Source organism: Aulostomus chinensis, chromosome 9 (genome assembly GCF_037954235.1).
Source record: "Aulostomus chinensis isolate RoL2024-O1b breed Wild chromosome 9, RoL_Achi_v1.0, whole genome shotgun sequence".
Lineage (NCBI taxonomy): Eukaryota > Metazoa > Chordata > Actinopteri > Syngnathiformes > Aulostomidae > Aulostomus > Aulostomus chinensis.
The window spans coordinates 10,667,101-10,692,172 of NC_141328.1; the positions used below are offsets into that span (position 1 = coordinate 10,667,101).

At 39.0% G+C, this 25,072-nt stretch overlaps 2 protein-coding genes across 5 annotated transcripts; one reads left to right on the plus strand and one right to left on the minus strand.

Moving 5' to 3' along the window:
- Positions 1 to 335: 335 nt before the first annotated feature.
- On the minus strand, positions 336 to 14,436 carry slmapb (sarcolemma associated protein b). Of its 4 annotated transcripts, none has more exons than XM_086213731.1 (10): positions 14,280 to 14,436; positions 10,418 to 10,477; positions 8,222 to 8,350; positions 6,974 to 7,048; positions 6,543 to 6,845; positions 5,903 to 6,173; positions 5,108 to 5,279; positions 2,848 to 2,982; positions 2,275 to 2,362; positions 336 to 1,878 (listed from the first exon to the last, which is right to left on the minus strand). In XM_086213731.1, the coding sequence occupies exons 2-9, from the start codon at positions 10,467 to 10,469 to the stop codon at positions 2,279 to 2,281; spliced, it is 1,221 nt and encodes a 406-aa protein (XP_086069857.1). In that variant the 5' UTR covers positions 10,470 to 10,477; positions 14,280 to 14,436; the 3' UTR covers positions 336 to 1,878; positions 2,275 to 2,278. The 4 variants fall into 4 exon arrangements, with proteins under 4 accessions (XP_086069857.1, XP_086069855.1, XP_086069854.1 ...); XM_086213729.1 differs by lacking the exon at positions 14,280 to 14,436 and adding an exon at positions 13,014 to 13,266; XM_086213728.1 differs by lacking the exon at positions 14,280 to 14,436 and adding an exon at positions 10,725 to 10,815.
- LOC147255781 (ceramide synthase 5-like) lies at positions 14,139 to 20,634 on the plus strand. The gene is made up of 10 exons (XM_086213732.1): positions 14,139 to 14,496; positions 15,351 to 15,453; positions 15,631 to 15,761; positions 15,848 to 15,905; positions 16,028 to 16,078; positions 16,261 to 16,353; positions 16,835 to 16,963; positions 17,316 to 17,422; positions 18,477 to 18,633; positions 19,983 to 20,634. Exons 1-10 carry the CDS (start codon positions 14,321 to 14,323, stop codon positions 20,124 to 20,126), a joined length of 1,149 nt encoding a protein of 382 aa, XP_086069858.1. The 5' UTR covers positions 14,139 to 14,320; the 3' UTR covers positions 20,127 to 20,634.
- Positions 20,635 to 25,072: the final 4,438 nt, after the last annotated feature.

Sequence of the window (25,072 nt, forward strand, 5' to 3'; positions counted from 1 at the left end):
CATGAGTAAATTGTAGTCTCATTGGTCACAAGATGTGTACTATGTCTCATCACCTACTTAGGTTCCTGTGTAAACAGTGCATGTGTTCAGTGAATCACTGAATACTGCAGATATGGCATTGATATATCTGATGGTGCATTGATGGACAGCTGACACATTGCATTCTTCTCATGAGAAAACCCTAGTCTCCTTTCTTGTCATCTGGAATGAAAAGGGCAACAGGCCATTTATCAGAATATGAATTGACAATATAAAAACGGAAATATCTCAGCAGGTTGGACTGCATGTTACATAGAAATGTTTTACCTCGCTTGAGTGATAAGTGATAAATGACCACTCCCACATTGTTGCTTAACTGGGGGTATTTAATTCTGGGCCCACGCTAAGTTTTGCATACAGTTCAGCTTAATGCTTTACATAGGACATATTTATACTCCAGAAATAACAAGGAACAAGGTCATAAAAGTCTTAGCACAGACGTTTCATGGTCACAGTGCTCTGGAACAGATAATGACCCAGGTCAACATAGGTAACAGTCCTTAAAATGAGTCATGACCTACATATCTAGTAACGACACTTTGATAAAGCCTCAATGACTTCCCACTGCAAGAAGGTACAATTATTAGGTTAATATCTTTAGACCAGTTAGCCATAAAATGTAACCCAATAAATTATATCTTTAGATCTTTTCACAAATTCTACAAATTCAAAATAACTCTTCACAAAGAAAATCAATCGATATATTCTGAAGAATTGTGAGATTTTCCACAAAGCATGTGATGTTAAATAAACAGAAATATTCAACCAACAGAAAACACTTAAAACTAAATCTGTTTACCAAGTTCATAAGCTCTAATGTTGATGTTGTTGGCGTTTAAAAAAAATGACATTTTGTCTGTAACTATACTTGTCATAGTATTACATAACACCATAACTTCAAATATTATTGTGATGTCAAATGCTATTATAAATGAGTTTGAGTGTGTTTCTACTGGTAGGATAATGTGCAATAATATTGAAAATCTGTGACAAGAAATAGAAGGGAGTGTGGTTGTCGGGGGCTGATAAAGTAATATGATAGAAGGTACAAACAAGGAAATTTGTCTTAAATGGTTTTAGTATTTCTATATAATAAAATACTTGCATAATCCTAAATTAAAGTTACTGAGGTTCTGTTAATCACTCTGTGTAAAAAACACAATAGGGCTTTAAGTTTTGCAGAAGTACTTTTCTAAAGCCTCTCACAGATGCACAAAATATGTTGAATGAACCATGAGCAACCACCACTCTTACCTTCCAATGACATTCACATGCACTCAATTATGTTCAGTGTTTGAGTGACAATATTTATTATTCTGATCATGAAAACGATGCGTTACATTTGGGGAGGCTTGAACTGACGCTATGCCATTTTAAGTATCGCCATATATATTTAGAATTACTGTGTAGACTATCTTTACATTCAATAATAGATAATCCTACATCTCAAGGTAGTAAAGAAAAATTGGCCCAAAAAGCTTTCATTCAAATAATAGACATACAAAGTTACTCTTTTGCACACAAAGCTAACATTCTTTTATTAACATCTCTGGCATCTAAAGTATAAAACATCTTGAAGATCAAACAGTGTTAAGTACTGCTCCCCCTAATTAAATTGCACCTATGATAAGGGGGGCAAGTTTGTCAGTTTCAGTGTTGAGACATCTGTTGACAACTATAGATTCACTGTGGGGGTTTTGTGTGTGTGTGTGTGCGTGGGGGGTGGGGGGGGGGGGAGTGGGGGGTATGTGTCCCTCAAGTCTTGAAGAGCACAGCAGCAGCAGTCACAGCTGTAATAGCCACAGCAACCACAGGCCCCCAGATCATCCATGCTGGCTTCTGAAAACAGTGGTTACACAAAAAAGAAACATGAGCGTCACTGTATGAAACTGCCAGTCCCGAAATCACCAAAGCTTTGACAGCAGGAACTTTCCATTGAGACCAATGCATTGCAACAGAGAGGTGAAAAAAAGCTCTGTCAGATAAAGGAAAATCCATCCAAACCCACTGAGAGAAACAGTTGTTAAGCATTAGCCATCCAGACAAGACAAACGGATGTCAGGTGTTGGAACAGTATGATTAGAGAGGTTAGATTTCTAAGGTTTCAATTTGTTTTTACTTTCCCCGAAGGTAGGCATTCTGCAATGAGGAAAACCTGATTAAGATCATGCAATGATCTAAAAGAGGCTGATGAGAATGAGAGATACAGGCCAACTTGACAGGAATAATGTGTACCTTACTACCACAATGCGCCGAAGCACCAAAACAGCAAAGCCAGGATAAGGCCGATGACTATGGCTTGAACAGGCAGCGATAAGGACGTCTACAGAAGGGAAGGGATATTATAGTAATCAACTGCAATGGGACATACTTTAGTTGGGAGTAGCTTTATTAATAAACCCTGCGGTCAGTAGTCTGTGTGTAATTGGTGTTTACGCACTTGAAAATTATTGACAATTTTTTTGGTCTACAATCGACAATAAAAAGGCAAATGGATGAGTAGAGAGAGCAACTGTGCTGTGATTTAAAAAAAATATAGATACATTGTGAATCAGATAAAAGATTCACTTTTGTGCCTGGAAACATTTCACAAAAGAAGCTGTTCTGCTTTTGCAAAACCTGAAGCAAAGCTCATGCTCAAAATGAGTGAAGATGCTTGTCTTTTTGTGAATAATCGCTACTGCCGTTACTTAACATGCGAATCATTACTTACACTAAATAAAATGTATTGAACAATTATATATTATTTTGATAAAATGAACAAAAGCCTTCTCCTTCGTATTGAATGTAAGATTGATCAGCACTCACCTTGGTCCCTTTCTCTTGTATTTCCTTCATGTTGGCTTTGTGCTGCTCAAGTTCATCGGTGAGCAACTGTTTTTGCTGCTCAGTCTTCTCATATTTGTCTCTCAGGTCTGACAGCTCTGTCTTGGCCTCCTCATACTGAATAGAGAAAATTATAATTCTTAATTTTAAGAGTATTTCAAAATAAATCCAAGTTTCTGCAAAGGATCAAACCAGGGAATTTCTGATTACCTGGCAGCTGCTAAGCAAGTCTAGCATAAATTAAGGGAAAAAGTATGAGATAGAATTAACAAGTTTTAAAGTTTATGGGAAAACCTGAAACCGAGCTTACTTTGGCAACAGTCTCAGCAGAACCAGAGAGTATACATTTGAAAACATGTCAACTTCTAGTGATAAATGCATTCATACTGTATATGTATGTGAATTACTTTGATGAGGGGCTGACCAGCCTTGTGCTGGTGCTTTGAAGAATATTTTTGTGTCAAATATTGTGGCCCTTAATATCCAGTGAGTATTTTCGTGACCAAAATGCATCCCTTTACAACCAGTTTATCCATCTATTCATTGCTACATCCTGCAGGATACTACTAGGACCACAGCATGGGGTTCACAAACTACTTGTCCTTTCAAGCTAGCTCCAGGAACATGACAATGAGTTCACTGTATTCTAATGGTCTCCCAAGTCAACCAATCTCTATCAAACAGAGCACATTTGTAATGTGGTGAAATGGGAGACTGGAGAATGAATGTGATGCTGACAAAATCTGTACTAACTGGGAAAAGCAATCTTGTCAAGGTGGACCAGAATCTTCAAGGGAGTTTTGCAGCGCCTTGTTAAGTGCATGTCAGGAAGAATTAGAAAGACAAGAGAGTAAATTTGTTTGAGAAGGACAGTGGAACAAAAAGATGCTGATTGAGTAGCTTTTGGTTTTGGGAGGGTTTTGGCTCCACAAGCTTAACCAGTTTCTCTTGAAAAGCACTGCGGATCAGAATATATGAAGTCAATGCATTTTGATGCAGTGACTGAGAGCCACACCACTTTGAGATGAATGACTTTTGCTTAAGGATGACTTAATCCTAGCCTTCTGCTATTTAACTCCCCCCCCCCCCACACACACACACACACATACACACAGCCACTCCCGTGTATGAGTCATCACAGTAGATTATCCCTATCCAGCCTGCTTAACCTGCCATGAAGCTTTGTCGTAGTATGCCACTGTCAGATGTGTTTGCAGTGGGGGATTATCAGAAAGTTTAACACAGTGTTTCACAACTTATCCTGAGCAAAATAGCAATTCTACTGGATGGTTCCACATCTTTAAACTGCTGTTACCAAGTTTACTTTATAACAGAGCATCATACTTGCTCCATGTTTGGAGCTCAAAAGTAATCCTAAAATAATAATTCAAGCTGTTAAGACACATGTAAAAAATACATTTGCCCCTGACATGTAGCTGTGTGGAGGTAACAGGCCCAAATTTGTAATTTTGCTCATTTCCTCACATTTTTAGGCTTAGAGAGGAAAGAATCTCTCAAAGCAGGGAACTGCTCCTAACTCTGTTGTATCTTTTTATTTATTGATAAACAGAATCAGCAAAACTAAATATTTGAATGAGATGATTTAAGGTGCTACAAGCCAGAGTCTTGCCTTAGATTCTAAATGTAGAGTCTGTACATTAAACATTATTCAAATGACATTTGAAACCATTTAAATCAAGTATAGAATCCTAACTAAGATATACAGGGAGAAGATTAAATATACTGTATGTTGAGTTAAAAGCAGCTGGAAATCAGGCCAAATAGAGAACTAAATTGGGGGGGGGGGGGGGATGCAGAAATGCCTTGCTGAGTGTGTGTCTAAACCCTCATAAATACTGTAACACCTTGTCTATGCTGACTTTGGCAAGTCAGCAGTTGCAGTCCTCCAGCAAAGTGGATCACTAGATCCCTTTTACCACAGTGCTATTACGGCTCCAGGTGTTGATACAGCTCATAGATGCACTGTACTAGTGTATGCAAGTGGAGGGAAAATAACCTGAAGTCACATCTGGCTACTTTAATAAGGGAAAGCATTAATAGAGCACAAGTTGTGACTGCTGCAAACCCTATCTGTTATGTCAGTTGTGGAACTAATTATGTAACGTCAAAGCATTCAGTACTGACATGGTGTAACTCTTAAGCATGATTCTTGTCTGACATTCTTGATGAACAGGGATCTAACTTACTTAGCTTGATGCCTTTTCTGCTTTATAGAATGTACCTCTTTCTGCAGGGTCTCGCTGCGGCGAACTGCCTCATCCAGTTGAGTTTGCAGCTTCATGCTATCCTGTTGGTACTGAAGTTGCAGGGCCACCAGCTTCTTCTCCAGCTCCTGCTGGGATCTCTCAAGTGCTTTAAGGCTATTGTTCAGCTCAGCATTCTGGGTGCGTGAACTAGCAGAAAAAAAGACAATACTGATGTCAGTAAAGTGAAGGTTCACTAGGAACGAATTTGAGTGAGGGTGTTCGAAATTTGTTGAAGCAGAGTCTCGCAAATGACAGTTAACACTAAGGTGTGGGAAAAGCTGAGTGCACGGTGATAGGTATGTTTATACCACAGGAACCACCAAGGTAGTGAGAATGTTTACGAGAACATCCCTTTCTACTTCCATTGAAGTATAGATACAAGAGGACATCAGGATCAAAATTATGTACACAACAATGACAATGTACAGGAAGAAGAGAAAAACATAATAGGGTCTTCGCCTGAAGTACCTTCTGGCTCAGGCCCTAAAAATGAATGCTTACAGCCCTTCATACTGATATTTAGTTAGTACAGTTTTGGCAAGCTTGGAATTTCATTGCGTCTGGTCAGGACAAATCACTACTGAGCAACATCCTGGAACTTTAGGGTTACGAAGAACTCCCTACCCCAGAGGAGGAACTTATTTCTTCCCTGACAGACGTGGAAGAGGTTCCATGGGATGGTTCTTGCAGTCGGAACATACACAAAAAGGGACATGCAGAAAAGCACAAGCCTTTGTAAAATGGCTCGCCAGCTCCCATGGTGTACCGACCTGACAAGGTCTTTCTCCAGCTGCTGCAGTTTCTGCAGCACTGCCTCTTTTTCACATCGCAGGGCTTCACATTCACTCTCCAAGTTCCCCTTCTCTTTCTGGTGAGTCTTGAGGAGTTCCTCCTTCTCAGCCTTGAGGGAAGTACACTCACTTTGCAGGCTGTTCTTTTCTTTCTGATGCTTATTCACCATTTCCTGTTTCTCAGATCGCAGGCCAGAACACTCCCTCTGAAGGCCATTACACTCCACCTGCATGGACTGCAGTTCACTGGCTGTGAAAACAAAACAAAAACCCACCATATTACACATAAAAATGTGTTCTATAGCAGATGCTATTTTATTACTTGGTTTACAGACACAGTATGTGCAAACAGTGAGCTTGCACAGTAGTTTACATTAGAGATACATACATTTTTAGTTTTAAATATTCAGTTGCATTGCAAAACTCAAAGGCAGTCGAGAAAAGTAACAATTCAATTCTATTCAATTCTCCATTGTACAGATTGTTTTTTTGGAGTGACACTACACTGATTCTACTGTAAGGAATTTGTAAGGAAGTTCAAGGAACTTTTTCTTTGATTTACATTAATCAGCGATCATAATCATATTTAGTATCAGTATGTGCATGTACACTGTATTACCTTGTATTTCTGCAGTTTTTTGCCACTGCTTACTCTGCTGCTGAAGATCACGCTGTAGCTCGTCAATCTCATGCTCATATTTACTGGCAGTCTGACGCCATTTGTCCAGCTCTTTCGAGACAGTCGACAAGTTAGCCTGGACAGCACTGATGTCACGGTCTCGCTCAGAAGTAGCAGCCTCCAGGGAACGTTTCAGTGACTTCACCTCATCTTGAGAACTTTGGAGCTCTCTGCGTAAACTAGAGGAGCCATCTTTTTGCTCTCTGAGAATGCCCATTTCATCTTGGAGTTGCCGCAGCTGGCCTGTCAATGTTTCAATAGTGATGCAGATATTAAAATTGATGCAACATGCCAGTACAACTCAGCTCCTTACAGTGACTAAAGTATAAAACTCCAACCAAAAGGTACAAAATCTTGTCACTTCAAACTACCTTGAAGAAGTTTAATCTGTTTTGTAGATTCTTCAGCTTGCTGTTTATTTTCTCTTCTCTCTTCCTCCAGGATACCTACAAAATATAATTTCCTTTATTTCATGAATTCTTGGTCATTTGAGTATATATATATATATATATATATATATATATATATATATATATATATATATATATATATATATATATATATATATATATATATATATATATATATATATATATATATATATATATAAGATCTATGTTACAAACCTGTAATTTTAGAAAGAAAGTCAGTTCTAAAAGTCAGTTGACTGTAATCAATGCACCATTTATGATGATCACAGTTTCTCAGATCCAAACTGATGTATTCAAATTGCTCATTTTGTCTATCCAACTGTCAAAACCCCAAAGACATTTCATTTTCTTTCATAAATCACAAAAACTAGTAAATTCTTTATATTTTAGAGTCTGGAATCTGCAATTATTTTATTTTTGCTTTGAAAAGCCGCTGAATTTATGAATCAATTTTCTATCCATCATTAATTGTTGTATCTCAAAAAGAAGAATAAAATGAAGTCCTGGTATAGTAAAATTGCTCAAGTCCCAAATATGTAAACAGGGCTGACATACTATTTCTTTTCCCAAGATGTTAAAATGAGGTTCAGAAGACAGAACCAAGGTTCAAAAAAATTTGAATGGCACTGGTTGAAGAACCTGTACCAATTTAGAGAGAAAAGGGATAATATATATATATATATATATATATATATATATATATATATATTCATCCCTTTTCTCTCTAATTGGCCTGCCTTCTCATCAGCTTTGAGCTGACCCATTGCATCACTGAGGGAGGGCATTACTTAATGCATAACGTGAGCCCAAACTCTTATGCAGAGTTGTCTCTATACCTACCCATCTACCCAGGCTATGATAGGACAAAAGAGTAAGTATAAAATTTTGTTGCCCATATGAGACCAGAATGACTGAAAAAAAGTAATTTAGCCCTATATTTTGTATGGTTATAATGGTTATAAGATTCCCAATTGATTGTGGGAATATAGTATTTTTTGATTTGGACCCCAATTAGGGAATTCAGAATGAATTGTTGGTGAGAATGCCCAGAAAGTTTCAAAAAAAGGTTTGTGAATGGACAAAGAACCTGTTTTCTGTCAGAGGAAAAGATCCATGTGTGTGCGCATGTATGTGTCAGAACAGTACAAATAAAAGGGAAAGGTGCCTTTTTAACACCCTGAATGTTACCTTGTAGCTCCATGCATTTGCGTTTCTCTGAATTAACTCTCTCCTGGGCTTCTCGAACTTCCTCATTCAAATGCTGGATCATTTTTTCTGAGTCGCCAGATGAACCCATAGTTGACTTTGTCAGGTCATCTGAGATTGAAATACAGAACAAAAATTGTCATCTACATCAAAAGATCTATGTTACAAACCTGTAATTTTAGAAAGAAAGTCAGTTCTAAAAGTCAGTTGACTGTAATCAATGCACCATTTATGATGATCACAGTTTCTCAGATCCAAACTGATGTATTCAAATTGCTCATTTTGTCCATCCAACCGTCAAAACCCCAAAGACATTTCATTTTCTTTCATAAATCACAAAAACTAGTAAATTCTTTATATTTTAGAGTCTGGAATCTGCAATTATTTTATTTTTGCTTTGAAAAGCAGCTGAATTTATGAATCAATTTTCTATCCATCATTAATTGTTGTATCTCAAAAAGAAGGATAAAACGAAGTCCTGGTATAGTAAAATTGCTCAAGTCCCAAATATCTAAACAGGGCTGACATACTATTTCTTTTCCCAAGATATTAAAATGAGGCTATAAAATAAATTAATTATAGAAGCCAGAAATAGACATGACTGCATCATCTGCATTTTCTATTCAAACAGTCAATTAACACAGTCTTTGGCACATCTACATGTTCATCGAACAGAATAATACTGGAAGCACTACACAAAAGGGAATGCACGAGCTGAAGTCATCAAGGGTCTCTTTTCTTTCCTGGTGGTGAAAACAAGCTCCACCTATACTTGGGCAAACTTGAATATCTCAATCCCCTAATCTAGTGTGGCTAGGAAAAGAGATGATCTCATCTCAGTGGAAGCATTTGGCATTGGTGAAACAGTCAAAACAGGTCAAGCATGTACACCATTAATGGACCAGATAGGACTGAAATACTACATTTGTCATGCAAGTTGTGTGTGTTGTATCCATGGCTTCATAAACACAATCCAAACAAATACATGGTATAATCAGCTACCAGACGGCATCATTAATAAATGTCCCTAAAATGAAAGGGTATGGAGGCTGGTGGCACCCTCACACTCAAACACGTGACAACACTGCTGAGTGACAGACAAAAGGAGCACGGCCAGTGTGTTGTCCAGTATGTGGTTGTATGCTTCTTCAGGCAAGCATGTGTGAGTGAGAGTCAGAATGTGAGTGGGCTCTCTGTCAGTAAGGTTCTTTGTGTCCAATCGATGTAAAAGATGAATGCCCTTAGAGGACAATGTGACACATTAGGGCAGCCGACATGCTATCTTTAGTCAGTTTCGTCACTACTGCCACAATGTCTTAGTGTCACAAAATAACACCTGACGAAGTAATAATGGGATTAGTCTGCATGTAAAAATACCTCTCTGACTAGCTGGGATACAGAGCATCACTCTGCCACAAGAGATGATGGAAAAAGATGGAGGCTAAGTCTTTTTTTAGCTCAAGAGCTCAAGGCTAATAGTCATGATGGTCCATCTTCACTGCTGTTGGTTTCCCTCCCTATGAATATAATGGCATATTTGAACTAAATCTGAGGGTTGGCACAACACGCACTGGATGTCTACTGTCTACAATAAGTTTGCTGATCAAGCTGCCAGAATTTTCATGTACAGCCACAACATTGATAAGGATGACTGAAAAGTAGAAATATCCTTAACATTTTGAAATGACTGAGATGCTTTTGTTGTGCGAACACTGTCTGCTTTGTGCTCTCTCTATATTGTGCAGGACAGCATTTCCAATTCATTCAACATGCAAAATTGATTCCTTCACAAATGTGCTTGTTTAATGTCCCTGTTTATTTTATATTCTCCATATTGCACTACCCTCCACATTCTATTTTCATCAGCCAATCTAATTGTCAGTGCTAACCCGCATTGCTTAGCTGATGTGCCCTCCATGCAAAGAGATTCCATCTTCTAATAAGCTGCTGACACCAGACGAATCAGCCTCTAAATCAAGGCCACCAACAGCAACTGCAAAAAGCCAACTGCCCTTATAGGTCCAGATATTTGTTTGAAGGGTGACTCATGCATTTTCTCTCTCTCCACATTTAGTAAGATATGCCATGTAGGATCTGAGGCATCTGAAGAACAAAACAATTCCGAGTCATTCATTCAAGTTCTATCTGACCAAAGATACAAAAACACAGCTGAGTTACCTTTAATCAGTGACGCATTATTAAGGGGATCACTCAGCTCTTTCTCATCCATTTGTTTATCTGTAAAAGAAATACCAAAATGGAGACAAATATACAACACAATATGAATGAATGTTAAGAACAAATACATTCAGATCAATACTGTCATTGCTTTCATAGTTAGGCATTTAATAAAGGTCAATGGAAAATGCATCATCCTCAATGAGCAAGCAGAAATCACTTTTGGAGGAAGCAGCAGAAACATTTCTGAGGGCAGAGAAAATGAACCATCAAAAAGCTAAAAATCATACTGAGTGGGAAATATTACCTTAAGTTATCCAGGACCTATAGTTCTCTGTGTGCTGTGGATACAACAGTCCCTGTCATGAAGAACTCTTCTGCAACTATCCCATTTTTTCAGATGTGAAATGGAACAGTCCAAGCAGTGATGGAGGGGAGGGGGGAACACACAGGGTATAAAAACACTGTGTGGCAGATTACCCATTACTATTGGATTTGGGCCAGGCAAGATGAAAAATTAGTGCAAATAAACTGGTGAAAACCTCAAGTGTGATTAAAATGCAGCGCCACAGGTATATCGGATGGTTGCCATCTGAAACATGACCACCCCCTAATCTATGGTCAGAGTCTCTGGCCCATCCTCTCTAGGTCATGTATCTGAGATAGGGCATCACGGAAGCTGCAGCTGCTACTGACACAGAGAGGTTTTGTTCAGAGAGGTGGGCTACTCTCTAGCTAGTTTGTGCTGATGTATACACATACGGGATGGCACAGAATACAGATTGGAAGTGTGGGAGAATGCATGTTGCATGTGATGCCATCTTCTGCGTTATTTTACCCTGGTGATCATAGATTTGTTTCTTGAAATTCATGAATGACTTTGGGGGTAAAAACAATCCTGAGATCCTGGGGGGGGGGGGGGGGGGGGGCAATACTGTGTTTTTTTACAAGGTTAAACTATATATTGTTCGGAAACAGAATTATGTAATACCATAGTTTGCCTCCAAAACATCCAATAAAGCGACTGTGAGGCTGAAGTAAAAATTAATACAACTCAAGAGAATTGTGGTCTTAAAGAGTAGGAATGTGAAGATATTTAGGTGCCCGTTTTTAAATGTAAGCAAATAAAAGAGGGCCTCAGGCAATGGCACAAAAGTGAGACACATTTCAAGGAGGTTATTTAGGATTTTTCAAGTTATCAATTTTGCTCATACACAGCTTTCCATTTAGTCCAAGTCTTGTCAGTTGAAGTGCTGATTTGGCTTTAATTCCCCCTTGTCTTTGAAGCAGTGAAAATTCAAGGTGCAGGTTCAATGGTAAACATATTAATTTTTTAAAAAGTAAATAGGGCTGAGTATTGTTCACAACAGTTTCATAACAGGAAAATAGAGACCAATTCATCAAAATTTGATAAAACATAATTTATCTGTTTCAACTCTTGTAGAAGTGTTCTGGCCATGACTCTCATCAATGTTTGAAGTTTGAAAAGATTTGACTGTATGGAATCCAGTTAATACAGGTTTGAGTTCTCTCCTGAAATATCATAATTGACTGCCATGACATGGTGACACCGTTTAACAAAACACAGTCCTTACAGTAAACCATCACAAAGTTGTTGAGGCATTCCTGACTAAATCTGAGATGGACTGGATTGACCCATGCACTTTCTAGTGCATCAAAGTACAAAAAGAAAAAAGAAAAAAAAACACGTTATTTCTTGTTGCCACCAGGTGGCAGTATAAGTATTCTGCCTTAAAATTGAATGGGGTATTCCTTGGGAAATAATACTCCCTTTCACCAGGTTTTTTTTATGTAATCGTGCAAACAGACAAACACACAGTCAGAAATACCTCCTGGAGATAATGAACAGATACATTTATATGGTATTTCATGATGAAGCATTTTTTTGATACTCGATACTGTTGATGCAATTGTGCCAGTGCCATAAAAGTATCAAAGTTCAATCTTTGGCCCTAAAAGTACTTGGTCATGCCCCCAGAGTTCTTCATCATGTTATGTTACCTATCAATTTTAGAACTCTTGAAAAAGTGCAGTCAAGCAGCAAGACTCATGAGTCTAAATCACAGCTAATGCCAGAATTGTACAAAAAACAGATATGCAGATTCACACAAAAGCCCTCCACTCATGTACCTCTTCAGTTACACTGTGCAGTATCAAATCTGATAAAAGTAGCTCTTATAGTTGATGAAATAATCAATAGTTGAACATTGCTATAGCTGTTTTTGACCATGGGGACAAATAAAAGAGGTGTGAAATGTAAGATCCACTGAGTTGTGTGGTAGAATTGCTATGCTGTTAGGTTTCCGTTTGAGACCTTGCCCTTAGCTGGACAAGCTTGTCATCAAGTAAAGTTTTACAATGAAAATTAGCAAATCATTGACATATTCTCAGTAATCAGTCAACAACCAACCATTTGAACCGATGTTATTGTTAGAAGATTTGAAACACCTTGCTTGATTTCTGCTCCCAGCAAAGGTGTTGATTAACTCTAAAACACAACAAAAACTTTCTAGTTGCTATCTTAACCAGAGTGCAATACATCCTCTTCACAATGACAAGTTAAGGATGTACTCACCCAAACTGAAGTCAGATGCCTTCCATATAGGCTTTCAACACATTTGTTAATATACAACCTTGCAGCCAAAACTTGATGTCTATGTTTTATATGTTAATTACAGAAGTTTGTTTTGTAGATGCTTTCATTACATTTATTTCTACTAGTTTTACAAGTTACTCTTGGTGTCAGCATTCAGTCAGTGAATATATTTAGTCATACCAGACAACTTAAGTTACTTTGCCCCATTTACAGGTGTTTTTTGCCACATTGTCCCAGGTGACTACCAGGAGGCCTTAATTTAAGGCCAATCAGTTAGTCAGTTACTAGGGGGATGTGTAGTCAGGTGAAGCATTGTGATTGGATGATATCTTGAAGGCGACAACTACCCAGATGATGCTTCAAACAGAATGATTGACAGACAGGGGACAGACAACAGACAGATGTTTTAAAAATGCAAGAAATCTCTGTGAAGAAGTGGTAGTTAATCACTGAGGTAGTGTGGGGTCTAAGGGGGTCTGAGGACAAAAGATCTTGGATCACAGCCAGTATGACTGAGATGACAGTCAGGATTATTCCTGGAAACTGTATATTTTAGACATTATCTGGGGTGTCCCAGATCTAATGCAGCCTTCACTGAGATTCCAAATAGAAAAAAAAGTAATGAATGGATGGCCACTCGTGGGAAAAACAACTTGACAAGGTGGACAATTTTGCATGGTCTTCCTGTGGTTGCGTGGGTTCTCTGACAGATGGATCGCAACTTTTATTCATTCATATATATATATATATATATATATATATATATATATTAGTTGCGTTAGTTATATATGACCGCAAACTTTATGGCCACTTCAGGGTCCGTCGTTTTTGGCTGTTGCAGAAAAACAGTAACTTACTACCGAGCAACTCCTGAATATGGTTAGCGTTGATTGGTTCGCTAAAGACAGCGTTTTACTGGTTACTGGTTACTAATTGGTCATTTTGGCTAGATTTACCTTAGCCGCCTTAGAATCCCTCGCATTTACCTTTTTTAAGGCACAAAACGTAACGTTGGAGACGGAGAGGCGGGGCAGTTTAAAGCAAATAATATTGTGGTCATCCTACAAGTGGAAAACGTCATTGAAAGTTTTGTGGTGGGTGTTGCCTTTTACGTGTCAAGCTAACGGCCCGCACAGTCCCTTCATAGTCAGGAGTTAAGCTGAGGTGATGCCTACTTAGCGCTAGTGTGGTGTTTTAGAAAGGAGGTGGAAGCCAAGAGGTTTTCGGTTTTCTAAACCAAGCTACCTTATCTGTTGCTGCTGCACTCGAGTGTTTCCTGCTCCCCGATGACTTCCTCTTTCTCAGCCTGGTTTTGGAGCGACAGATTTTGGCTTCCCGAAAATGTTTCCTGGGTAGACCTGGAGCATCCACCACCTGGCGTGGAGTACCCCCGAGTGGGAGATATACTGTACGCCCTGCCGCTTGCCGTCGTAGTTTTACTCCTCAGACTACTGTTTGAAAGGTAATTTACGGCTATGTTTGTTCATTTTACTGTGCTTCCTGCTCTGTCGTAATTTAGGCTTTTAACACATCTGGCATGATGTTCCTCAAGGGAAAAGCGAAACTGCAAAAATTGACTGATTTTGGACGAATTATGAACTGTTGTGCACTTTTGAGTCAGTCTCAGGTGAATCTTTTTGGAGAAATGTAGAAAGGGCAAGCAATATACAATTTTGGTGTTGGTTTCAGTGTTAAAAGAGTGTTATTGTTTTTAGGAAAAAGACAAATGTCTGGAAACAACTATTTTATTCTTATCTTTCTTAGTTCACAGAACTCATTTTAGAGTGAAGCTTAGCTAAATGATCATGAAAAAGAGTTGGACCTATGCCTGCACTTCCCTTGTTGGGGAAAAAGTATTTCAGATAAGCAGGCTAGGTTGAGATGTTGTTATAAATGGGGGGATGAACACTGGTCAAATGAACCAGATTATCTTGTGACACACATCAGCTTTTTGGTCAGAGAAGACCCTCCCATCTCTGTCTTCCATACACTCACATGACAGGTCATCACACTCTGTTTAGACTAGGTGCTACATTCCCCAGGATTCCTTCATTCCAGTGTCTCTAGTGCCTTATAATCTCTGTCACTCCTTTTACATATGCACGTTGAACATAATCCTCGGGCAAAAAGTTTGTGTCAGTGAAGGAAGCTCTTGGGATTCTTTGGCGAATAGATCATGTATTCCTGCAGCCCATGCAAGGGGTTTAATCTCTCTCTCTCTCTCTCTCTCTCGCTCTCTCTCTGTCTCTTAATACTACATCATTTCTGTGTCCCTGCCCCCACCCTCTTTTTTTGCCTCTGTCTGTGTGTATACAGGCTAGTGGCCAAACCCTGTGCCCACATACTTCAGATTCAAGCGGGAGTGCATCGGCAAGCACAGCCCAATGCTGTCCTGGAAAGGGTGTATCAATCTAAAACGGTACATAATAAAGCCCATGTTTAGTTCTGTAGTCCATCAAATGTTGTTCTACATTGCACCACCCCTTGTATAATGATGTATTTATTAAATACCTAACATGGTGTGAGCCTACTTACTGGAATGTTTTTACAAGATGAGAGCAGGTAATTCCTGTTATCTGCTGTCTGTCTTAATTAGTGTCCAGACACGAAGCAACTGGAAGGACTTTCCAAGCAACTAGACTGGGATGTACGGAAAATACAGCGATGGTTTCGCATCCGTCGAACCCAAGACAAGCCTAGTATGCAGAAAAAGTTCTGCGAGAGCATGTAGGTTCTTACTCCCTCTCGTTTATTTACTACAGGTACATACTACATTATTCAAGTCACAGCCCAAATCTCCTCTTTCAATTCAGGTGGCGATTCACATTTTATCTGGGGATTTTTATCTATGCCATTTGCCATTTGTGGGTGGTGAGTGAATTATCTTACTGTATGATTTTGCACAATACTGGAAGCTTAAACTATATCAAACATTCTATATGCTTTGTTAATTAAATCCATGCTTGCTTAATGATTTCATATATAACCCTCAGTCGCCTTGGATGTGGGATACCAGACAGTGCTGGTTCAACTATCCTTTTCAGGTAAATATTCTCTCACTCTCTCTCTCTCTATTGATCGATCTATCTAAAAAGTATATTTTACCATGATCACTACCATCTTCAGTTGTTTATATTATGACTTGAATTGTTCAGCACCATAACATTGGCAGCTCTTCATGGCTGCATATTTGTTAAAGGTGTTTCTGTTTCACTTCCCACCAAAGCATCAGACTCCTGGACAATACAATCACTATGTAGCTGAGCTGGCTTTCTATTGGTCTCTGATGTTTTCCCAGTTCACAGACATCAAACGTAAGGTGAGTCAACGCCAGCTAAGCTATTGTGCTGCCTCTCACTTGGCCCACTGAATGACTTTTAAACCTATTTTACCAGCTTTTCCTTTTCACTCGCTATTATATTTTTCTTATGGTCTTCGATGATGTGTTAAAGAGCTCAGCTGCATTGTGAATGTCACTAGTATTTCATGTAAAGGTACATCAGAATCATGTTATGAAGCGAAACTGCTTTGACATTTAAATGTCCAATGTGACAAAGATAAAATACTTTTACATATATCATGAGCTCTCATGAGCTCATACTTATTGTCATTATAAGTGTGTGTTTTATAACTGACAGTTTTGATGAATATCCAAAGTCTTGAAATGTGGGTTATTTTACAACCAGTAACTGGGTCTCATCGCTTAATTGGCACAGGTGTTTTTATGTGCTTGTAAATTTACAACATACCTTGAGCATGCCATTTAGTACTTTACCCTCCCTTCATTGCACTGATGACAGGATTTCATCATCATGCTTGTCCACCATCTGGCCACCATCATCCTCATCACATTCTCCTATGCCAACAACATGCTAAGAGCTGGCACTCTGGTTATGTGTGTGCACGACGCATCAGACATCTTTCTTGAGGTAAAGAACTCTAAGGAGATTTTAGCTACCTGCAGCACCTATTTTAAGAAGCAGATTACTTGGATATGCTTGATGTGGACAGCAGGTGAATTTTTGCATTTATAGGCTTATTTATTAGGAATTCACAGTAAATTTGCTTCTGGGCACAGGCCTCACAATGTTCCACCACTGGGAAAACAAAACAGATGTGATCCTCCTGTAGGATCTCAGCTTCTGCCGTGACCAACCTGCACTACATGTCTGACAAAACACCTCTTTCAGCATTATGTTGACAACATTTCTTAACTGGTAAATTTCACTCAAGCTATTCATTCAATACTGTGAATCACAAATGCCTTATTTATTCCCCAAGGCAGCCAAACTGGCCAACTACGCCAAGTACCAAAGGCTATGTGATGGCTTGTTTGTGGTGTTCAGCATAAGCTTTTTCCTCACTCGGCTTGTCATCTATCCTTTCTGGTGAGACAAAAAAAAATCATACTTATATACTTTTGTTACTGTTAAGCTATTAGAAGGGAAATAAGCTTATTTGCAGTGGTAGACAAGACGGTAGACACCCATCTCTCCTCTCTATGTACAGTAAGGAGCTGAGACCCTCAGATACTTCCTTAACTGGAGCAAACAATGGTAGTAGTTGACATACCTCTGTCAAAAGTAAAAAAAAAATAGATGAGTTTTGAGTCTTGACATTTCCAGATGTAATCCTCCTCACACATACAAGTCACGCATGATTAGTAGTAGTTGCTCTTCTTTTCATCAAAAAAAATGTTTTGTTTTGTTGATTGAAGTTGCAATGGAGCTTTTGAAGAGTTGTATCATATTCCACCCAGCAGGAAAGTTGGTCCTACTCTGTCCATCTCTAAAATTGCATCACATACATTTTCATTGTTAATATTATTCACACACAAAAAATTATGGTATTTCACAAAAAATATTAATCCAGGCAAAAATTGTTTTGGAAAAAAATGTATTTGAGGGCTTTTGACAGAGAAATGCTAACACTTACCACCCATTATCATTAATTACACTCAGCTAACTAGTGGTAAATGGACTCAATTTTATTTAGCACTTTTCTACCTTAGCGGCACTCAAAGCGCTTTATAGTGTCATCTCATTCACCCATTCACACACACACTCACACAGTGATGGTGGAGGCTGCCATGCAAGGCACCAACCTACTCATCAGGAGCAATTATGGGTCCAGTATCTTGCTCAAGGACACTTCAACATGGTCACCAGGGTCGAGGATCGAGCCAGCAACCCTTCGGATGCTAGACAGCCCCTCTACCCCTGAGCCATGCCGCCCACAGGGGTCAGCTGGTCTATGCAGGTTTCAGCTCCCCACTGCACACAAAGTGGAGAGACTGGTATTTATGTTCTTGTCTGGCTTTGGGGAGGATGGCAAGTAACTGTATTTCCCAAAAGTTGGCAAGTTCCCTTCAATGTAAGGTGTAATACCTGTAAAAAATATTTTGAAAGCTCTTGTTACCACTGTCTGCTGCATTTGTTGTAGGATTGTATACAGTGTTCTGTTCGAGAGCTGGGAAATAGTTGGCCCGTACCAGGCCTGGTGGCTGTTTAATGGCCTGCTGTTGGTCCTGCAAGCTCTTCACATCATCTGGTTCTACCTCATTGCTCGGATTGCAATCAAAGCCATCTTCAAGGGAAAGGTGAGTCTGGTTGTGCTGATACCGTGGTTCTTTGGATGGTACTTCCAGTCATCCCACCAATTAAATGGTCAGTATGTAATTTCCACTACTATAGTTCTCTGTAACCAAAAAGAAGAATTTTTATGTCATGAAGTAGCATGGGATCATGGGAGTTGTTTTCATCGTTAATCTATGTTCACAGACAAGGTAGTGTATTTTAAGTAAATACAATTCACACGTACATGTGTTTAATCTGTTTTTTGATCCTAATTAAAAGGCAACATTAGCTAATGTAATGCTATCTTGCTAGAGAGGAGTCCATAACCCATTCAGCTGTTGCAGTTGACATTAAACAGGGGCTTTAATTGAGCGGGTGGCCCAGCACATTAATCTGCCATCCAAACAAACACGGCAACTTAACTCTATGGACATATGAATGTGGAAAAACTAAGCTGGCAGAAAAAAATAGCTATATTATTGAAACTGGAGTCTGTTAAGAGAACACACAGTCCAGTTACTTAACGAAGGCATTAGGGTTTGGACAATGTTGGAAACTTTTGGGATGAAGTGTATATGCCATTCATGAATATATAAATAACATCATAGTTTTCAGATTTAAAAGATTTTATTTAAACTCAAAATAAAAAGATATAAACTGTAATGGATCCCAGAGTAAAAATTATAATTGTTTTGCTATGTCATCATAGTTTACCAGCATCATGGCTCATCTATGCAAGTGAATTCTTATGAAATTTGTCGTAAAGCAACAGACACCATCTTGCTTATAAAGATTGAGTGGTTGATCTTTGAGACATTCTATGTCTTTACAATAGAAGTATACAACATTGTGTTGCAGATTTGTACAAGCAATGAGGTATGCTTTGCCATGTCTCTTCAAAACATGACAAGAAAACAAATTGAAGAAATGCCTGCTTTCTGAACAGTTTGTGTTTTATTGGCCACATTAAGTTCGATAGATTTTGTTGTATTAGGACACATAGATTGCCACTGCCTCAAAGGAAATGTGACATTTATTTCAATAATTTGAGCAGTTAGATCCCAAATGGCTCTGCTGATAACTTCAATGATTGTTTAACTTTCATCAAGTTCTTTTATTTGATCAAGGTTTCACTTTATCCATACTTTTTTCACATAACTGCAGTCTAACACACTTTTAACCAGTTGATACAATGTAAGGGATCTAACACAATACAATACACAGCTGGTTAGAATGGTAAATATGAGTTGCTAAAACCTCAGCATGTTTATACCAGGAGGATGTTATTTTGATAACCTCACTGAGTGTATGGCTGGTCTTACTGCTATTCCCATTGTTTTTAGAAGTGTCATGCTGATGTTTCTCCTTACAGGTATCAAAAGATGACCGTAGTGACATTGAGAGCAGCTCAGATGAGGAGATTTATTCCAGTTGTACTAAAAACCCAAGTCAGACCTTAAAGCCAAAGTACAGCACTGACACTGGTAACTTGAATGGAGAGAATCATCAACACTGAGGACAAAGTGTGGATATTTATGTGGATTTTTTTCATCTTCTTTTTGTCTTTGAAACCCATCCTTTCACTTTGACCTTTTGAAAAGTTGCCACCATTTTTCCTCAAAGGATAGAGGACTTTGTGTGGGATACAGCATCTCATTGTGTCCTGTTTACATGGCAATATGTTTACATCAGCTTTAGGCTTACTAGAGTGAACAGATTATGTAGTAATTTGCAACTACTTTGTGTGTGTGTATGTATGTGTTTGTGTGTCTATGTATGTATGTGTGTGTGTGTGCGCGCGCACGGGCATGGGCATGCGCCTTCAAGATTAAAAACTGCAGCAAGTGGTCTACATGTGCATGTATACTAAGACTGTCAAAACCATTTCATACATCCAAGTAGATTTTATGAGAGTGGTCATGTATTTGTGAAACAAAACACGCTGTCTGCCTTCCTGAACACACTGCTTCTCTGTAAGCTTAGATGCTGCATACAGCCTTTTTTCAATAAAATATCCTGGTATCTTTATGATGTAAAAATAAGGTTTCTGTTATTTCATGAGGTGCATGACTATTTTAGTTTTTCTTGTGAACTTGATTTTCCAGTTGCATGGAACATTAATACATTTTGTGATCCAGCAGCCATATATATCTACAGTGACATGGACGGACACGTTTTACAACACTGGTTCATCATATTGCAAACTTCCCTAAACAAGTACGTCAGGTTTCAGGAGTTGGGAGACCAAAGAAGCAGGAGCAGTTGAAATTCAGGTTTAAAATGCTGCCCTGGATAAAGGAAGTTTATAATTAACTGAGATGAATCATACTTAGTTCATCTTGTGAATGTTGCGGTTGTCCTGCATGCATCTGTTGAGGCGGATGCATCAATCAGGGAGGTTGTTTTTTTTTTTTTTAGGTCCAGGCTCTTCAAGGTCTTACTGGCGCTTACTGTACCAAACACACAGGCAAATGCTGAACCTGTCATTTCAACGCTATGATTGAGTAGAGGCACACAGATTTACGTGTGCTACAAGCTGCAGTGGGGCAGTAAAATCCTCATGTAATAAAACTAGTTTAGTTGACTCGCTACATTTCCTCCAACAGACATAGCTTCCCAGAGTTTTAAACCCCTTTATCTGGAGCCAAAATTACAGATATGGACTTAAACTGACGACAAACAGAAAATTTCATATACATGTTTTCACATTGCACCTGATGGACTCTTCAAGTTTTGCAGTACTACACATTTCTACTTATGTTTACATCCTGAAATTTATTCTCACTTGTTAGCGAAGAGCCCAGTTACTTGAAGACAAACTGGCTAAACCTGTAGAGTGGAGCAGAATATACATAAATGTGGTTGTCTGAGTGTGACCGAATATTTGTGAAAGGCGTCACGTAATGAGGGAGCAGCCAAAAGAATGTTCTTTAATTCCAGTCAAGTGACACTACTGAGTTTCTTCTCTTTGGCTTTGGGGCCTAATAAGGTATTGGTAGAGAAGCAGTGCCCCCTCCTGGTGTAAATTGACTTCAAGGCTCCCCTTTCATGTAGCGCAAATTAGTCTTCTCAGCACATTATCCATTAAGTTTGACTTGTAAAGAATATATAAATTGTCATAGAGGTTTATAGCAAATATTGTGAGGTGTTTTATTTCAAATTATTGTCTAAAGTGGCATGATTTAGAAAAAAAGTCAAGGGAAAGGCTTTGACTTACCTGTTTAAGTGGGTGTTGTAGAGTCTTGCACAAAGTACTAGTTTTGTGTCCTATTCCCTTTTCTCAGCACTTGATTAGCCAGAGTATACAACACATGGTAAAACATCCATGGACACCCCAATCAACTGACAACTTAATACAAACAATAAGGTAATTTTTCAAACCTCAATGTCAGGAAACAAGAACGTAAACATTACTGACAACTCAACTTTTGTCCCCACAATAATACAATACTATAGTGGTGTTCGACTGGATCAAATGAAGTGAAAAAATGTCAAGCATAAAAATGGAAATAGTAGTCGGACACATGAAAAATATTGGATTTTGCATTCAAATATGTAAAATCAATAAAGCAGCAAAAGTGTAAGAAAATAGGTGTGTCTTTTTTTCCTGTCTAGAATTAATACCTGGTATGGATATGGAGTTGTTGGGCCACTGGATATTAAAAAAGTAGAGGAATGAAATGGATGTTGCATGAAAACATATAAACAAAATAGACAAATCACTAAATTGCATAAAAAGAGGTGCATCTCACTTGCCTTTCAGTCTAGTAATAATAGTGAAATTTACTATCTAAAAGTATCTAAAATATTTAACATAATAAAGCATTGTCCAAATTCATGAAATGGTATAATTCTAAAAAAAAAAAAAGAGTTCTGCCAAACTTTTCCAGGCCAGTAAAAATATCTTGTAATAATGATTTGAAGTCACTGGGTAACATGACATGGGCAAAAACATATTGATTAAATATATATTTATTAAAAAAAAACTGAAAACCAAAAAGTCCCAATGTCTATTCTCCACACAGCAGTAGATCCATACACTGAACCCTGAACACCCCACCTACATGCTTGCACTTAAAGGATTGTTCACATCTCGTCCTGTGTTTTTGAAATCTGAACGTCTGGATGCATTCAGTGACTGCTGAGAAAGATCAGCTGATGACAGGGGAAAATCCTTGTGACAGCATGTACAGACAACTGACTGGAGGGAACAGACCCCAATGGGATGGATATGGGCAAGCTACCCATGTCTGTAGTTTCCTAAGCTGTCAGCACATAGAAACACCCATTATAGCTACGAAAAGAGAACAGACGAAAATAGTCATATTGCTTAATCTTTGGAGGTTAAAGGGGATATAATTTATCCGGTCTACATTCTTGTTTATAGTTACCCACCAGAATAGGGATGGCTCCCAACCTGCTGCAATTTGGTCAACTAGTTTGTATTCATCAGGAACGCCTCAGGGTATCCCAATGGCATCAATGTAGGCTGGGATTTGCATCTAAATCAAACTGGACTTTCCTTTAGTGTCACCCCCCTGGGGGAGTTGACATGGGCCCCTACCAGGTCTGTAGCCATTGCTTTTACAATAGTTATGGGGGCTATTAAGGACACAATGGTACATTTTCTGCCCCATCATGGCGGAATAATTGCGGACATGTCCCCCAAAGTACAAATTTACATCAGACCAGGCAAATTTCAATTTGGTTGCATTATCCCACCCTGTTACATTTATCGTGAAGAGGCACCATTCCAGCTTGAGAGACTCGACACTTTCATGGCCCCGTTTTAGCAAACAGGTATCATTGCCAGTCATGCAGAGAGGAGCGTTCTGGTTGTGTGAAAGTTACTGGTGGGTTGAGAGGAGTGTATCCCCTATGGACTCTCTCTAATAGAGATAAACCAATAATTTTCATGCCTTTGATAGGCGGGCTTGTGGCCTTGTAAAACTGCAGTTCTATCCGTAAGAGGGGTAAATGCAATGAGTAGTGATGTTACCAACAGGGTGATCAGACCTGTTGTTTAGTCACAACCCAGTCGCTCAAACAGGGATGCATAGTCCCAACTCTTTGTCCTCATTCTATCCTTAAGACTCTGTCATGTCTGTCAAATTTCTTTCCCCTGGGTTTCAGCTAGCATGCATTGTGTTTCGTTACACCAGTTACTGGGTTTGTCATCTAGTTGTACCTTCAAACTGTAATCTGTGGCTTTAATATCCAATCTCCCACTTGTATAAAAGTTGGGACCTGCTCAGCTGGTTCCTTCAGGAGGGCTTCCTCCACCTGTAAGGAGAGACCAGTTACATTTACATTTAGTGCCCTGATGTAATCACTCATTTCTTGGTGCAGTCTTATAGTGGTCATGCAGTCCTCTGTATGAGAGCTGGTAAATGGACAAAGCTTTCCTTGTTCTGTCAGTATGGTATGTTTTGTCAGGATTCACTAGGGGAGTGTTTGTCAGTCCTTTATGTGTATTTAGTTCGATATAAGTGATGACTTTGCAATGGTGTGTTTCACCCAGTTGCATATCATCCGACATGTTAGCTCTTTCACCAGTAAAATGAAGGTGTGTTTGTTCCAACAATGAGGTCAGGTTTTTTTCTTCTGTGTGGGAAGTGTAAATGCTTGGCTTGAGATAAATGACGCTATTGGATGATTGGTATGAATATGCGCATCATGGCCCATGTTGGTTGCCCTGACGTTGTTTCATCCAGGTTTTAGCTGTGGCACATCAATACAAATCTTCCCCCAACCCCCTTTGAAACAATAAGGCATTCTCAAAGGCATTCTTTTCATTAACATCCAGGTGGAAGGGTTTAGAATAGTCAGGCGTGGCCATTTTGGCTGCTTGTGCCAGTTGTTGTTTAATAATGATAAATGCTTTCTCTCCCTCATTTGTCCCTTTCTTTCCCTTTCTCTCCCTGGCCCTACTTTCTCTGATTCCTCCTGTTGCAACTTTTCTAAGAGCTTTAGTGTTGTCATCCAGTTGCCACCTTTATCCCACAAAGTTGATCTACATCTTTACCATTACCCAATCAGCTGTTCTTCTCTGTTCCACAATGGTTGTATATTGCTTGCAGCCCCATTCCCTCCCAGCTCTATCTTCCAGTCCCACTGAACTATCCCTACTTCCTTGCTGCCCTCGAATGCCTGTCACTTCTGATTCCACCTTCCCCAAGGCCACATCATGGCCTTGGGGAAGGTGTCCTATCTTTTTCCCTGTATGTAAATGGGTTGTTACTAGATAACTAGGGTTGTGTGTTGGTGGGTTTCCCTTTAGCCTCAGTATAGGAAGGAGGAAGCAAGGGTGGAGCAGCTAGGGTGCTTGGTCAGGGTCTCTGATCTTCCTGGTTGTTGCTAGTCATTAATAGTTTCAAACACTCATGATACACTCAAGGACATCAGCATCATTAGTAAGATAATGGCAGGAGAACTGGAAAAAATGTAGCTCGGAGCTTCACT

Coding starts and splice junctions, on each gene's coding strand:
- slmapb (XM_086213731.1), bottom strand. CDS start 10,469: ATGGATGAGAAAGAGCTGAGTGATCCCCTTAATAATGCGTCACTGATT. Junction 7,049..8,221: donor CAAATGCATGGAGCTACAAG/GTAACATTCAGG, acceptor TATATTTTGTAG/GTATCCTGGAGGAAGAGAGA. Junction 5,280..5,902: donor CTGGAGAAAGACCTTGTCAG/GTCGGTACACCA, acceptor TTTTTCTGCTAG/TTCACGCACCCAGAATGCTG.
- LOC147255781 (XM_086213732.1), top strand. CDS start 14,321: ATGACTTCCTCTTTCTCAGCCTGGTTTTGGAGCGACAGATTTTGGCTT. Junction 14,497..15,350: donor CTCAGACTACTGTTTGAAAG/GTAATTTACGGC, acceptor GTGTGTATACAG/GCTAGTGGCCAAACCCTGTG. Junction 15,762..15,847: donor AAAAAGTTCTGCGAGAGCAT/GTAGGTTCTTAC, acceptor CTTTCAATTCAG/GTGGCGATTCACATTTTATC.